General features: G+C 45.0%; 1 protein-coding gene across 1 annotated transcript in view; it reads right to left on the reverse strand.

Annotated features, from left to right (window-relative positions):
* Ccdc162p overlaps window positions 1-14,320 on the reverse strand; it is a 145,398-nt gene that overhangs the window by 45,344 nt on the left and 85,734 nt on the right. Inside the window, exons 29-30 of the mRNA XM_035440365.1 lie at window positions 8,429-8,567; window positions 57-207 (exon numbers count right to left, since the gene is read on the reverse strand). Coding sequence (XP_035296256.1) covers window positions 57-207; window positions 8,429-8,567 — 290 coding nt within the window. The remainder of the gene's footprint in view (window positions 1-56; window positions 208-8,428; window positions 8,568-14,320) is intronic.

A 14,320-nucleotide genomic window follows, 5' to 3' on the forward strand; every position in this document is an offset into this window, starting at 1 on the left:
AAACAGAAATGAAGGACCAACACCCCAGTATTCCACACAACACGTGTGAAACTCACCCGGGGGCTCCGTGGATCCAGTGGCTGGGGCAGGCTGAGCTGTGAAGAAAAGATGCTCCTCCTGAGACAGTTGCTCAGTGGTGGCAAACCATGGCACACACCATCTGCCACAGACTGGTGGGCCGGAGCATTTCCTGCTGCCAAAAATGTCCTGTCAAAATATGGTGAGAGTTTTTGCTTAGTGTGGTTACTTATGCTTTCAAAGGCCAGAACTTTCTTCAAACGGAGAGAAACTTTCAAAACAAGAGAATATTTTGAAAGAGGAACAAGGTTTCTCCCTCAACCACACCATCCAAGCTCCCCCTTCGCTCTCACAGTCTAAAACCCTCTGGGAGAAATTGATACTTTCTATCAACAGAGTACATTGATAGAACTTTCAGGAAGGTGGAAAGTTCAGAAGGCGCTGGGTATATGGAATTGTTGGACACCTGAAGTAAAGTTCTTGTGAATGAGGGATTGAGTTTTAAATTTTACTTAATTTTAGCTCCTACTCACTTAAACTAATCAGCTACCTGGGGCTGCCAAACTGGGCATCAATCACATTGATCGATCCAGAACAAAGACTCCAGATGTCTGCTCAACTCTTTTAAAGTTAATAGCTGAAGCAACAGTTCAAATCTATAAAACCAAATTTTAGCTTTGCACATCAAGAACCACAAACACTTAAGACTAGAACATGAAATGTATAAAGTAAGCAAGAATGAGAGGCATATGGGATAATTAGGAGTGATTTCCTGCCCCAAAGCAAATAAGATTAACAATTAAGTACAGAGCCGGGTGTTGGTGGCGCAGACCTTTAATCCCAGCACTCGGGAGGCAGCGGCAGGCAGATCTCTGTGAGTTCAAGACCAGCCTGGTCTACAAGAGCTAGTTCCAGGACAACCTCCAAAGCCACAGGGAAACCCTGTCTCGAAAAACAAAACAAAACAACAACAACAACAAAAAATTAAGTACAGAGTTTCTAGATCTCAGCTAGACATCTCTAACATATAAAGGATGCCCAAGAAAAGTGCTGACAAGGGATAATTTGGGGGAGAGTATCTCCGAGAACTGATGTCTTCTTCGGAGTCCAACTCTCTGGCACCAAGGAGAAAGGAGACTTGCCAGGCTGAGGGAAATGGCAGCTGATGGAACTGAGGAGGCTAGCAGAGGCTAGCATGTCAGGGAGACTTGGAGTGCCTGGGTCCCCTCAGTGAATGTCCACGGGTGATGTGGAATGGTGGGAGTGGACCTGACAGCCCACCACAGAGGTGAGTAAAGTGGCCACCCCTCTCTAACTTCCAGCATCACTCACTAGCATGGCTTAGAGCCCAGGCTGCCTCTGAGAAGAAGGAGCAAGGGAAGGGTGTGGTGTGAGCTCTAAAATGAAGGTCTAGTGTTAGGAGTTGCCTGGACACCTGGAAGGACCTTGAATAGTCTACCCGCAGCTTCTCCCTTCTGGCAGGATAAGGTTCCCACGCCCACCCACACTCCTTATCAAGGAGAGCTCTTTCCACTGTCTCTGAGCAACAGCTGCTTCCTGCCAGACCTTGGAGCTAGGCAAACAAACTGATCATGCCCCGCTCCCCCGACCTGGTAACCTGGGAGGACCACACCCTCTTCCACAGCCGAGTCTGCCTCCCTCTGTCCTGGCATGTTCACTGGATGTGGCCTCTCCTTCCTGTGAAGACACAGCACTAACAAACTGCTATTCATCGTATCTGGTCCAGTATTTGGTGCCATCAGTTCAGCCATCACAAGCCCCAGAGCAGAATCTCTCCCTCACCAACAGGGTGAAGAGGAGGCAACTAAAGCAAACCATAACTAACTGGCTTGGAATTCCAGGGCAACCACTTTTAACCCATGTGTGACTCAGTGATGTGGCATTGGAAAGGGAAATATTTTGGCCATCAGCAGAAGTAGGGACATATAAACTTAATAGTGGAGCACTTAGAGGGTGAATAAAATACTGACTGGTGGTGCGTGTGCGTGTGCGTGTGCGTGTGCGTGTGCGTGTGTGTGTGTGTGTGTGTGTGTGTGTGTGGACACTGAACATGCTAAGCATGCACTCTGCCACTGAGCTAAACCCCAGCTCCACACACTATTTAGGATGGAGATTGGGGTTGCCTAAAGGCTACATAAACCTTTTCCTTTAACTTCCATGTGATCCCTCAGTGGAAAGCACAACACAGCAAATGCAGCAGTGACATAGTGTGCCAGGGATGTTCACAGTACTGAGTCAGGAACTGCTTGAAATACAACGACAAAACTCACACAGGCCATCACCTCCGTCCCAATGCTACAGAAATGCTTCCCACCTTCCCCTAAATTTTCCAAGGTCTCTCTATGCACATATAGGGTAAATGCACCATATACATATACCATATATATGCTTACTTGAAATGACGGCATCAGAAAGCAGAACATTTGAACAGAAACACATTTCAGCACAAGTCACGAACGCAAAAGCAGAGTGACTGGGAATAGCTTCTTCCATTGCATGCTCCTATCGATGACCCCCACTCATCTCTACCACCAGTTCTCAGGGCTCTCCCTCCCCTCCCCTCCCCTCCTTCTCCCCTCCTCCCTCCTTCAGGGGCCATCTTTGTTCAGTCTTACTTGTTCACTCTTTGACATGATCTCTCTTTCTCGATTTCTTTTGCAGGTTTAGTTTTGAAACCACTGTGTGTGTGTTGCGGGGGAGGGGCATGTGCATGTGAGCGTTAGTACCTACAAGGCCAGAAACGGGTGTCAAGAGCTCCTAGAGCTGGAGTACCAGGTGGGTGTGAGCCACCTGACGTGGGTGCTGGGAACTGAACTCTGATCCTATGCAGGATCAATACGTGCTCTTAACTTTCCTGCCCCTGATGTGCTCTATTGTCTTAGAAAGTTTGTGAAGAATTTTGGAACAAACAGTTGCCAAAGTGGCTTCAATTCTCGGTTCTAACTAAGGAACCAAGGTGTTATGAAATGTTGCCCTCTGCTATGATATGTCCACTGCCTTCTTGAATCCTTAGCAGCAGTGATCACTGGCAGAAGACCAACACATGACTAGGCACATGATCTTTCAGTCATGGGATAGAGGGGCTCATGAGGCAACACCCCTCTCTTGATCAATATAAGTGGCAAACAGTTGTTTGGGGGCACAGTAAGACAGGACAACTGGTTTTTGTGGCTTCCTATGCTCTTGTAGGCATTGTTTCACCAATACATAAGTGAACTCATTAGTTCACCAAGCTACAATTGGTGGGATTGTTTCTTGGGTCTGTAAGTCTGTGCACCATCTGAGGTGGATAGCATTTGTCTCCAATGGCCAATCCAGAGTCTGCCATCTCCTGACTGGCCTGAAGCACATATTCAATTCAACCATTTACACCCAAGGAAAATGCTTGCCTTATCTAGCGCTACAGATAAACTTGACCCTCAGGTACATGATGGACCAGGAGTTAGACAACTTGGACAGAGGTAAATGTTGGACCCTAGACAGTATGACAATAAAATGGATAGCAATTGCACTACAGAGCAATGAAAAACAAACTAATATCCTTTTAGCTCCAGATCTTCTTTTACTACTTCCCTCTCCATTTGAGATTTTTTCTACCAAATATTTATTACTATGCTGGATAATTCTATGTCAACCTTACACAGTCCAGAGTTATTTGGGAAGAGGGAACCTTAATTGAGGAGTCGCCCACCCCCAGCAGACTGCCTGTGGAAAAGCCTGGGGTTTTTTTTGACTGATGATTGATGTGGGAAGGTTCAGCTCTGGGTGGTGTCATCCCTGGGCTGGATCCTATAAGAAAGCACACTGAGAAAGTCAGGGGAACAAGCCAGTAAGCATCTCTCCTCCATGGCCTCTGCATCAGTTTCTGCCTCCAGGTTCCTGCCTAGAGTTCCTGTTCTGACTTCCCTGGATGATGGACTGAAAACTGTAAGCTAAACCAAACCCTTTCCTCCCTAGTTGCTTTTGGTCATGATGTTTCATGACAGCATAGAAACACTAAGACTATTGTTTTCCTATTTTATTTATTCTTGTTGTTTTTTTGTTTTGAAATAGGATCTGATACAGCTCAGGCTGACTTTGAACTCACTGTGTATGGGATGTCTGATCCTTCTACTTCTTCCTCCCAAGTTCTGGGGTCACAGGTTTGCACTACCTCACTTGACTTATTTGTTATAGGGGACATTGTCTGGTATTCACTATGTAGTCCAGTCTGGCCTAAAATTCATAGCATCTCTCTTCCCTCAGCCTGCTGATATTACAGGCATGTGCAACCACATCTGACTAGCATTTCCTCTTTTTTTTCTTTTCCTGAGGCAAGGTCTCACTGTTTTACCCTGGTTGTCCTGGAACTTGCTCTGTAGACCAGGCTGATTTCGAATTCACAGAAAGCAGCATATTTCTGCCTACTGAGTGCTGGAATTAAGGCATGCCCTACCATGTAATTTTCATGTGTCACTAAATACTATTTTCCTATTGATTTTCCCCCATTTAAACATTTAAAGTCCATATCATTAGCCCCAGGGCTACACAAAAACAGGCATATGCCTGTAGCAGAGTCTGCCATCTCCTGACTGGCCTGAAGCACACATTCAATTCAACCATTTACACCCAAGGAAAATGCTTGCCTTATCTAGCACTACAGATAAACTTGACGCTCAGGTACATGATTGACCAGGAGTTAGACAACTTGGACAGAGGTAAATGTTAGATCCTAGACAGTATGACTCTGATATATTAGAGAACTGTAACAATAAATCTTTCCGCCTAGCAGCCCAAGCCCCACCACCACGTGGGCACCCAAAATAACACACAGAGACTTATTAGGTAGGCTGCTGCTGGCCAATGACTAGGATTTCTTATCTGCTATCTCTGTCTTAAGTGTCAACTATAGTTATTAATCTATATATTTTATAAAGACTTATCTAATAGAGGACACCGGTGGCATGTGTCCTCTCTTGTCGGGCTCACGTGGTGCCTCCACATAGAAGAGAGGAGAAGGAAGACAATGATTTCCTGCTGTCCCTGCCTATATTCAGAGTCTGCCTGCTATGTCACTTCCTGCCTGGATCACAAGACTTATCTTTACTACATTTCCCAGAATCCTCCTTGATTCCTAGTCCCGCCTAACTTGCTCCCTTATTGGCCAACAGTACTTTATTTATCAACCAATAAGACAAACATATTCACAGAAGGGCCTCCCCCATCATCTCCTCTTTTCTGTCTAAATAAAAAAAAGAGTTTTAACATTAACATAGTAAAATATATAACAAAATAGTTATCAAGTAAGAACTATAGTTACAATATTTAGTCCATTAACATTTAGCAAGATTTGAAGAAAATATTCTATCATCTGTCCTATCTTTGTGAGTCTAAAGTTTTATTTGTAGCTTATCTTTTATAATAACTAAAGAAAACTATAATCATAACTGTCTGTCTTCAACTCCATCAAAGACCACAGAAGGATAATATCTCACTGCCTAGATAGTCACCCAAACAGTGACAGTAACGTTGGGGCACAGCCTACAGGCCACAGTGTGTCTGATAGACTTCTCCATGAAGCCGAACCCTTCAGGGCTGTCTTGTTTTGCAAGTTCAGCAGTCACTTTCCTGTGGGTCCTGCATGTCCAGTTTATCAAACAGTCCAGGCAAGAGCAGTTTCTTGCCCAAATGGCTAATCTTGCCATGTTGAAGGCAAACTCCATAACGAGTTTCTTCGATGCCCATCCTCCTTTCTGAAGTAATTGGTGTGCCAGGAGCAGTTGTGTCTCACTGTCATGAAAAACCCTAAACCATTTAAATGCCATATATTCTGTAGGTCTTTGAAAGGTTTGAAGAATATCCATCTCAAATACATCTCTGTATATCTTGAAAACCTAACTAACCTAACTATAAACTTTGACTATTATACCTAACTATAAACAGTCTGTATTTAATTATATATTACATTTTAAAAATCAGTATAAACACAATACCAAATAAGAGGAGACATATACATATCACAAAATTGACCTTAAACTTGTATCAATAAACGAAAATCCATACCAATGCAAAGTATTCATTTCTATATCCTATTCCCCTTTTTTCCTTTAAAAAGAGATTGACTGTGATCATTACCATTTATAACCAATCCCATTTAGATGAAAACAAACATAAACAATATTTGGGAATTTGGGTGTCATTCATTCCAAACTGCTTCCTGCTGGTTGGGGGTGATGTCCATACCATGGGGATCATGATAAAACACAGAAATCCTGGCTGTAGTCATCTATGACTGCATCATCTCAGCTGTTTTTGGTGGAAAGATTTATCATTACATGGAACAGACACAGATTTCCATCAGGCCTTTCCCTAGTGCTCTCAAGGACAGGTGGGGGAGGGTAGTGTGAAACATCAGGCAGCCCCATCTTTCGGTCTCTGTTGTGTGTAAGAAGGAAGAGATAGGCAACTTTACAGGGCCATTGTCCCATATCCTTCCTGTTTCACTGAGTCTTTGGAAGCATGTGCCCCTAATTCCAGGAAAGAGTTTGGAACCTCCTTTACAAACCCAGGAGGAGCAGATCTTTTCCTGGGTCAAAGAGCCCTGCTTTACCCATGGAACTTTACCCATGCCCTGTCTCTTGAGTATCTAAACACTTTCCCTCATTTGCAGGATTGGTCCTGCAATCGTCCTCAGACGATGGAGAGGGTAACATTTCTCCATCAGCTTTTCTTTATCTATTCTGTGTCCCCTTCTCAACCATTCTGCTGCCCAGAAACCACCACTGACCACAGGTTTTGAAGCTAAGCATACAGAAGGCTTTGATTCTAGTGAGTGATTCTACATATACCCAGCAGGAAGCCTTCTGGGAAGAAAAAAAAAAAAACCAAAAAAACACAAGAAACAAAAAAACAGGAAGATGGACCAAATAAAGAATGCCAGATGTACCACCTGGATGGTTTCCTCTGAGAGTCCATAGGAAGCTGGCATTGGACTCTTTGTCCCCCACTGTCCTGGCCACACAGTGCAGGACGATGTAAGCGTGGAGAAGCAGAGTGGTTTCCCTACACAGATTCTTGTACAGCAGCAACTGCACAGGATGCATGGAGCATGAGCTTGCTCCCCCACAACCAATAGATTTCTTAGGATTTCTATCTTCAGGCTTTCAGAACACAGAGGTCAACTCAGTGTCTGACTCAGCGGCCATCCAGACATGCACAGCCCTCACAACCCACAGCTAAACTAAGCTGTAGCCCTGATGCTGTTCATCAATAAAAAGCAAGAAAATTAACAGGAAGTCTTGCACTGCTAAATTTATATTCTAAATCCAAGAATCACTGGCAGAAAAAAGCAAACACAAAGTAGAAAAATACATTCATTCAATATAATCCCACAATTCCCTTCTCTATGGAGGCTTCCTGCTCTCTGGCATAGCCCTGTGGTGCCCTTTTTTGGCTGAATACTCTCACTGGAGATGAACTGGAAGAATAGTTGGAGTTAAATTGGGGTGGGGATAAGGGAGGTGACTCATGTTTGTAATCCCAGCATGGGAAGACTGGTCCAAGTTCAAGGCTGACCTGGTAAACATAGCAGAGTCCAGATCAACAAGTGCTACAAATTAAAACTTTGTTTCAAAACAAAACAAGAGAATAATCAGAGTCGGGCTGGAGAAATAGTTGCACCCCTCAGAAGGCTAAGACAGGAAGATGGCAAGTTCAAGGTCTGCTTTGGCTAGTTAGTGAGTTTCAGGATTTCCTGAGGTTGGTAGCAAGATACTAGGGTTCTGCCCTTTGCTCTATTTAAAAACAACACACACACACACACACACACACACACACACACACACACACACACACACACACACACGAAGGGGTGCTCGGGCCTGATTCATTTTCTAATAAAAACATTTTCTGGAAACGTGAATATTAATCCAAACAATCCAAATCCATCAGGATCACAGTTAATCAGCCAAATAAAACCTTTATAATCGGAGTACTTGAGGGGATGGTTCCTATAAGATCAAGGTGAATCTACTTCAAAGCCAATTCCCCGCAGCTACTTCTAAAAGCTTCGGGTGAACCTGTGCAAGCTGTCCCTTTGAAAGGTAGAGCTGAAAGGTGAAATAAACTCTTCTTAAGTACAGAAGTTTTACTACCTGCAACACAAACTCGATATTAAAAGGAGCTAATGTTACAGACTGTAAATTGTCTTTAAAAACCACAGGAATACTGAGGCATATTCCACACAAGCTTTGTGAGGACCCTGTGGAAGCCAAAATGCTGGATCTGTCTGTAGCCTATTTAAGGCTCCTTGTCTAATTTTGCTAATTGTGGCCTCCCTGGGTGGGGCCTCAGCAAGCACCTGCTCAGCAAGCAGACTCTCCTTGGCAGGAATAGCAGCTCCCGCCCTTACCGGAGGAGATGTCTCATGGCAGCATCGAACTGCAGCCACGTCACCTCCCTTCGGAGGAGGAGGGCCTGGGCCACCTGGCTTGGGTCCTGGGGGCTCAGGAGACTATCAATCATTTTCTGCAGTTCTTGAAGCTCAGACCCTGGAAAATGAGAAACACTGGAGTCAGTGAAAGATAGACCACCACAGCCATCCCTTCAGGCCTGCCTTTCACCTCCAGAGGCAGCTTGTCATCCAAATGGACTTCCTTTGTTTGTGGATGTGCTAATTATATGTTTTGCAAGACCAGCAGCTCTAGAAACCGAAGTCTAATTTAGTTTCTTTCCTTCCTCTCTCTGGAAGATAGACGTCCCCACCGCTGTGCTTTAGCACAGAAAGAACAAACTGTTGAAAGTTTTAAATCTGCCAGACCATGGTCTCCAAACAGAATGAAAAAGAAATGACACGGGGTGGGCAAGTCCTCAGGATACCCACTAGGAACTTGAAGTTACCATCAGCTATACACCACACTCATTTTCATTGTCATGTCATAGGAATGGGCCTTCCTTTGTCACCAGTGTGTGGGCTGACTCAAGAATCATAAAGACAGTAAGATACGGCACAAATTCAGACATATGCACACACATACATGTGCATACACATCCATGCATAAACTTGTAGGAGATTCATTTTAGGAACTTGGCTTGTTTTGTAAGACCCCCAGAAGCTCAGGCCTCTGGGATCTCAGCCCAGGACCTCGGCCACCCCAATCACCATGCGGAGTTGAAAGCTTGATGCAAACAGCATGAGGCTTTATTATAGTTGTTTAGCGAGCTAACCCCATGTTAGCTCGGGTCTTTCATCCACCCACCATGGCGGATGGCTAGGAAAGACAGCTGGAACCATCTTCATAGAGATCTTATAGGGCAGTGTAAGGGGGAATGTCTAGGGGTACGCACAGGCGCAGGATTGGTGTGCCTCCAGGCTTGGAGGGCTTGCCCTGTGTTGATTGGTCAACTGGTTGTTATGGCCCATAGGCCCTCCCAGGGTGGTTGCTGTGCTCTGCACATCATTGCTGTGCACTTGTCCATAAAGCACACCCAGAGCCATAAAGCATAGCACTACCAGTTAACTTCTGATTGGTTCCTTGCCATGAGGCAAGCATCTGACTTCCTAGAGACTAAGACAAAGTCAGACAAATAGGCGTTCGGCTGTTATGGCTGCCAAAATGGGGAGCTGGTCCCTTCAGTTTCTTGGAACCTGTACTACGAGAGAAGAATCCATAGAATGAGTGCTCTCAGCCTTGAGATGACACTGGAAGCTTTTTGGACCGCTCAGGTTGGGCTGAGGAAACAGGCCTGCACCTGGACTCCTGCTGTTCACCCAAGGTGGGAATTAGTCAGATAAAATAGGAGAGCTGGGCGAAACCAACAAACACATAGGGAGCACGGCAGGCCTATGTGTTCAGAGCTATCTGAATATCACTCTCTCCAAAAAGGGCTGTCAGCTTCCTCCGATGGGGACAGCTTTCTGCCCTGTCGCAGGAGGGGCTGCGAAGAGCATGCACACTGTGTCTGTGTCTGTATTCATGTCTGTCTGTCGTGTGTGCCCTACCCGCAGCACAGGACAGGCAGGGTGTTGATGAGGTTGCTCTCTCTTGGTACTTCTCCAAGCAAGGCAGCCTTCTTCCTACCTGGTGAGTGCTGGGTCTCCACAGCACTTCCACACTAGGAAAGCAGAAGACTATGAGACTGAGCAGGGTGGTTCCAGGTTGGAGAATGGCTGCCGATAGTTACAACACTTTCATGTGACTTTAGGAAAGATGAGAGATCCAGATTCGGTATTCATTTCTTGTTTTACACATGACAGACAGACAGTTGGGGGTTTCCCAGTCAATAATTGGGTCCAATCATCACAGTATTTTTAATGAGTCCTCTAAATATGATGGTTCTCTTGAGCTACAAAAAAGTTCCCACTGAAAGGGAAGTGGCTGTAACACGAACTGCAGAACTTTTGGGGTGCATGACAGGAAAAGAGGTGACCGCTGAATGTCGTTTGTTCATGGCATGTGGTTTTGGCCTACAAGCAATATGTCTTCAGGCAAGTGGCAACCAAGCAAAAATATTTGCAGTCCTCCTATACCATATGTAAAATGTAAACATACAAAGTTTGTGGGCACAGACTACCAGGGGGTGATGGCAAATAGAGACACTAAGGTGATTGGGCCATAGTGATTTCCCTCATTTCAGCATGTCCATTGTAGTGCTGTTTGTACTCTTTTGCTTGTGATCAAAACACTTGTGTGTTGCTGAAAATCAACTAACAATGGTCCCAGGCCTGAATTCAAACCTGCAGCACTGAAACTGCTGGAGGAATGGCAGAGGCCACTGGACAATAAGTACAGTCAAGGGTGAACAGGATGTCAATAGCACAGAAAATAACCACAAGAGTTGACAAATTGGATTATATGGTATTCAGAAACTTCCCAGTCAAAGGAGCCATCCGCAAAGCAAACAGCCTTCAGAAGGTATAATGTCTTTACCAGCAGCACTTCAGATGGGGGTGGGCATAATGTCTGGAATATATAAACTGCAGAATTAAACACTCAGAAAATAGCTCAGTGACTGGACTGGACAAGGTTCTCAAAAGAGTTAACACAAATGGCCAATAAACATTTTTAAAAATGGTATTCAACATCCTTAGCTACCAAGGAAATGCAAGTCAAACTATATCAAGAATCCACCTCACCTTAGTCAGAATTGCCAACGTTGAGAAAACAAATGACAACAAATTCTGGTGTCTGGGGAAGAAGAAACCCTATTCACTGCTGGTGGATGGGAAAAGTCACTGTATGCTCCAGGATGAGGTTTCTCAAAACCCTAAAAATAGAACTACCCTGTGACCCATTTGTATGGCTCCTGAAGATGCAGAAAAGAACTCAGAAACCATGCCGATTGATGCCCTGCTCATGATAGCAGGGATGAGCAATCAACTGCCTCCCAGTAGATGAGCAGCTAGTGAAAACGTGGTACTTATACACAATTTTATTCAGCTGTGGAGAAATATGAAACTGGCAAAAACATGAATCTAGAAATTACTATGTTAGCTGAGGTAACCCAGACTCAGAAAGACAAATATCACATGGTCTCTCTCATATGTGAAGCCCATGTATGTGTGTGTGTGTGTGTGTGTGTGTGTGTGTGTGTGTGTGTGTGTGTATATATATATATATATATATATATATGTATGTGTGTATGTATATGTGTATATATATGTATAGGTGTACGTGTATGTATGTGTATGTATATGTGTATGTGTATATATATGTGTATGTGTATATGTGTATGTATATGTGCATATATATGTATATGTGTACATGTATGCATGTGTGTGTATATGTGTATGTGTGTATATATGTGTATGTGTGTGTATATGTGTATGTGTGTATATATATATATGGTGTGTGTGTACATATGTGAGTAAAGGCATAGGTCATCAAAATGGAAAGGGGATCATGAGAAAAGCACAAAGAGGCCTTAAGGAAAGGAGGACTAGAATACATGTGACATCTAAGTGGAAAGGGAACTGCTGCGGATAATGAAACCTATTACTTTTTAGGACACAATTAAAATGTCACAAATTAGAACACAAATAAAGCCGGGTGTGTTGGCAAACATGCACCACCACAACCTTGATCCTAGCACTTGGGAGGCAGATGCAGGTGGGTCTGTGTGAGCGCAGTTATGTGTTGAAACCTGGCTTATTATAGTGCGGTTGGCTGGTGGGCATTACCTCTCCCTTGCCTTGTACCAACTTCCTTCTGCTTCCTTCTTCAGTAGAGACTGCCTGACTGGGAAGAGGAAGTGGTGGATGTGGGCAGGGAAAGCAGCCTGGGGTGGGTAGAGTGGAAGGCGGCCAGAGGACCCAGGAAACATCGGAAAAGAAAGGAAGTCTGTCTCTCCTCCAGAGACTGGTTCTGTGTGGCGAGTGCTCCCCCACCACACACACACACACTCACAGTGGAGGGGAGGACAGAGAGGGAGAGTATATTAATTGTGTTTGGGCTCTAACTGGCCCTTTGATCTTTAGCAAAGAAAATTCAGGGCAAACTCCCCCACAGTGCTTCACTCTGACTCCAAGACAGGGGAGAATTTGGTGGGCTCCACAGAGGCCCTCAGGTTGCTGGGATGTCTTCATTTGGTCATGGGGGAGGACCATAAGTTCATATCCAGAGTACCCTTGAAAAAATATTTTAAAGTGTGGACGTCCACGAAAGTCATTTTATCTACCTGCAGTACCTGTCAGCCTCAAATTCCCTCCCACTGTGCTTCTTCTGCCTCCTGCGAGATCTGGGCCAGGAGCTATGCAGCCTCGGAGCCTCTTAGGAAGATGACTATCTTATGGAATTTTCCCCCTGTCACTTAATTTGCTCTTCATCTATTTTCAGCAAATCTGAGCATGCAAAACTTTACACACAGTCCCCTGAGCACATTTTTTCCCCTTTACTTGCTGCAAGGGAAGTGTGTAATCTCTAATTGACACTTCAGAAAACCTGAGCTCCTGCACAGCTTGTGAGCTCCAGGTTTGTGGTCCACCAGCAGCAAGGACACAACTTCCTTCGTTCTGAACTCTAGGTCCTCAGTGGCCTCCCCATCTCCACAGATTGCCAGCAGTACAATGATGGGCTGGTGACCTTGGCCAGTGTCTTTTTCTCGTCTGGCTAGGTGGACTCCCCACCTACCTTTTCTCCTCTGATTTGGTTAGGGCAAATGACACTCTTACCCCCAGATACGGAAGCTGAAATGTGGCTTTATTACAATATGGTTGTTCCGGTGAGAAGTACCTCTCCCTTGCCTCCTACCAACTTCCTTCTTCATCAGGGACTGTAGGCTTGGGAAGAGGAAGTGGCCAATGTGGGTAGGGAAAGCAGCCTGGGGATGGGGGTGGAGTGGAAGGCGGCCAGAGGGCCCAGAAAACATCAGGAAATGTGGCTCTGGCCATCTCAGACTCTAGGAACAGGATGGACATTTTTCTGGCCCACCCCCCTTTCTCCTGACCCTCTGAAACCCAGCACCCACAATCCTCCCACCCCAAGAATATGCAGCTTAGCATGTTCTGAATAAACCCCAACAGCCACTCTGTTAGTAAGGGCACTTGGGTATGGCTTCAGTCCTGTGTTGCGTGTCTTCGAGACTTACTTGAGATCATTAGCCTGAGAAAGTTCCAAGCTTCTTGCGGAGGCAGCATCAACACCAGCCTTCTCCCCTTCCCTCCACCTCAGCCACACAGTCAGCATCGTCCACACCACCACCACCACCACCACCAGATGCCCTTCGCTGTGCCCTGGTATGAATATTCAGATTTCCTCTGTGGCCATTAGCATGATGCAAATCTACTAGCCACCAGCTCCAGGGGCCCTTTCAAACATATTCCCTTTGAGTCACAGCTGGAAGGGGACAGACTCAGATCATCTCACATTTGGTTTTAGAACTAGTTGATATAAACAGGCCAATCACCTCATTTCTTAGGTTCATCTCACTTTTTAAAATTCCTGGTGACTCTGTTGCAGTACTTGATTTTAATTGGTCACCATCAACAGAGCTAGTAACTTAGTTTGTATGAGGCAAATTACTAAAATAAAATCAGTCTCTGCTTCCAATAAGTCCTATTAGTAAGATTCTGTTGTTGAGGCTGGGGAGGTGGCTCGGCAGTTAGGAATGTTTACTGCTCTTCTAGAGTAACTGAGTTCAGTTCCTAGCACCCATGTTGGAGTGCTCATTAAGAGATATCAAACACCCTCTTCTGACCTCCAAGGGCACCACATGCATGTGTCACACACCCCCAATACACACACACACACACACACACACACACACACACACACACACACGTTAGCATGTCCACCTGGGTGCAAGT

Source organism: Cricetulus griseus, chromosome 2 (assembly GCF_003668045.3).
Source record: "Cricetulus griseus strain 17A/GY chromosome 2, alternate assembly CriGri-PICRH-1.0, whole genome shotgun sequence".
Classification (NCBI taxonomy): Eukaryota; Metazoa; Chordata; class Mammalia; order Rodentia; family Cricetidae; genus Cricetulus; species Cricetulus griseus.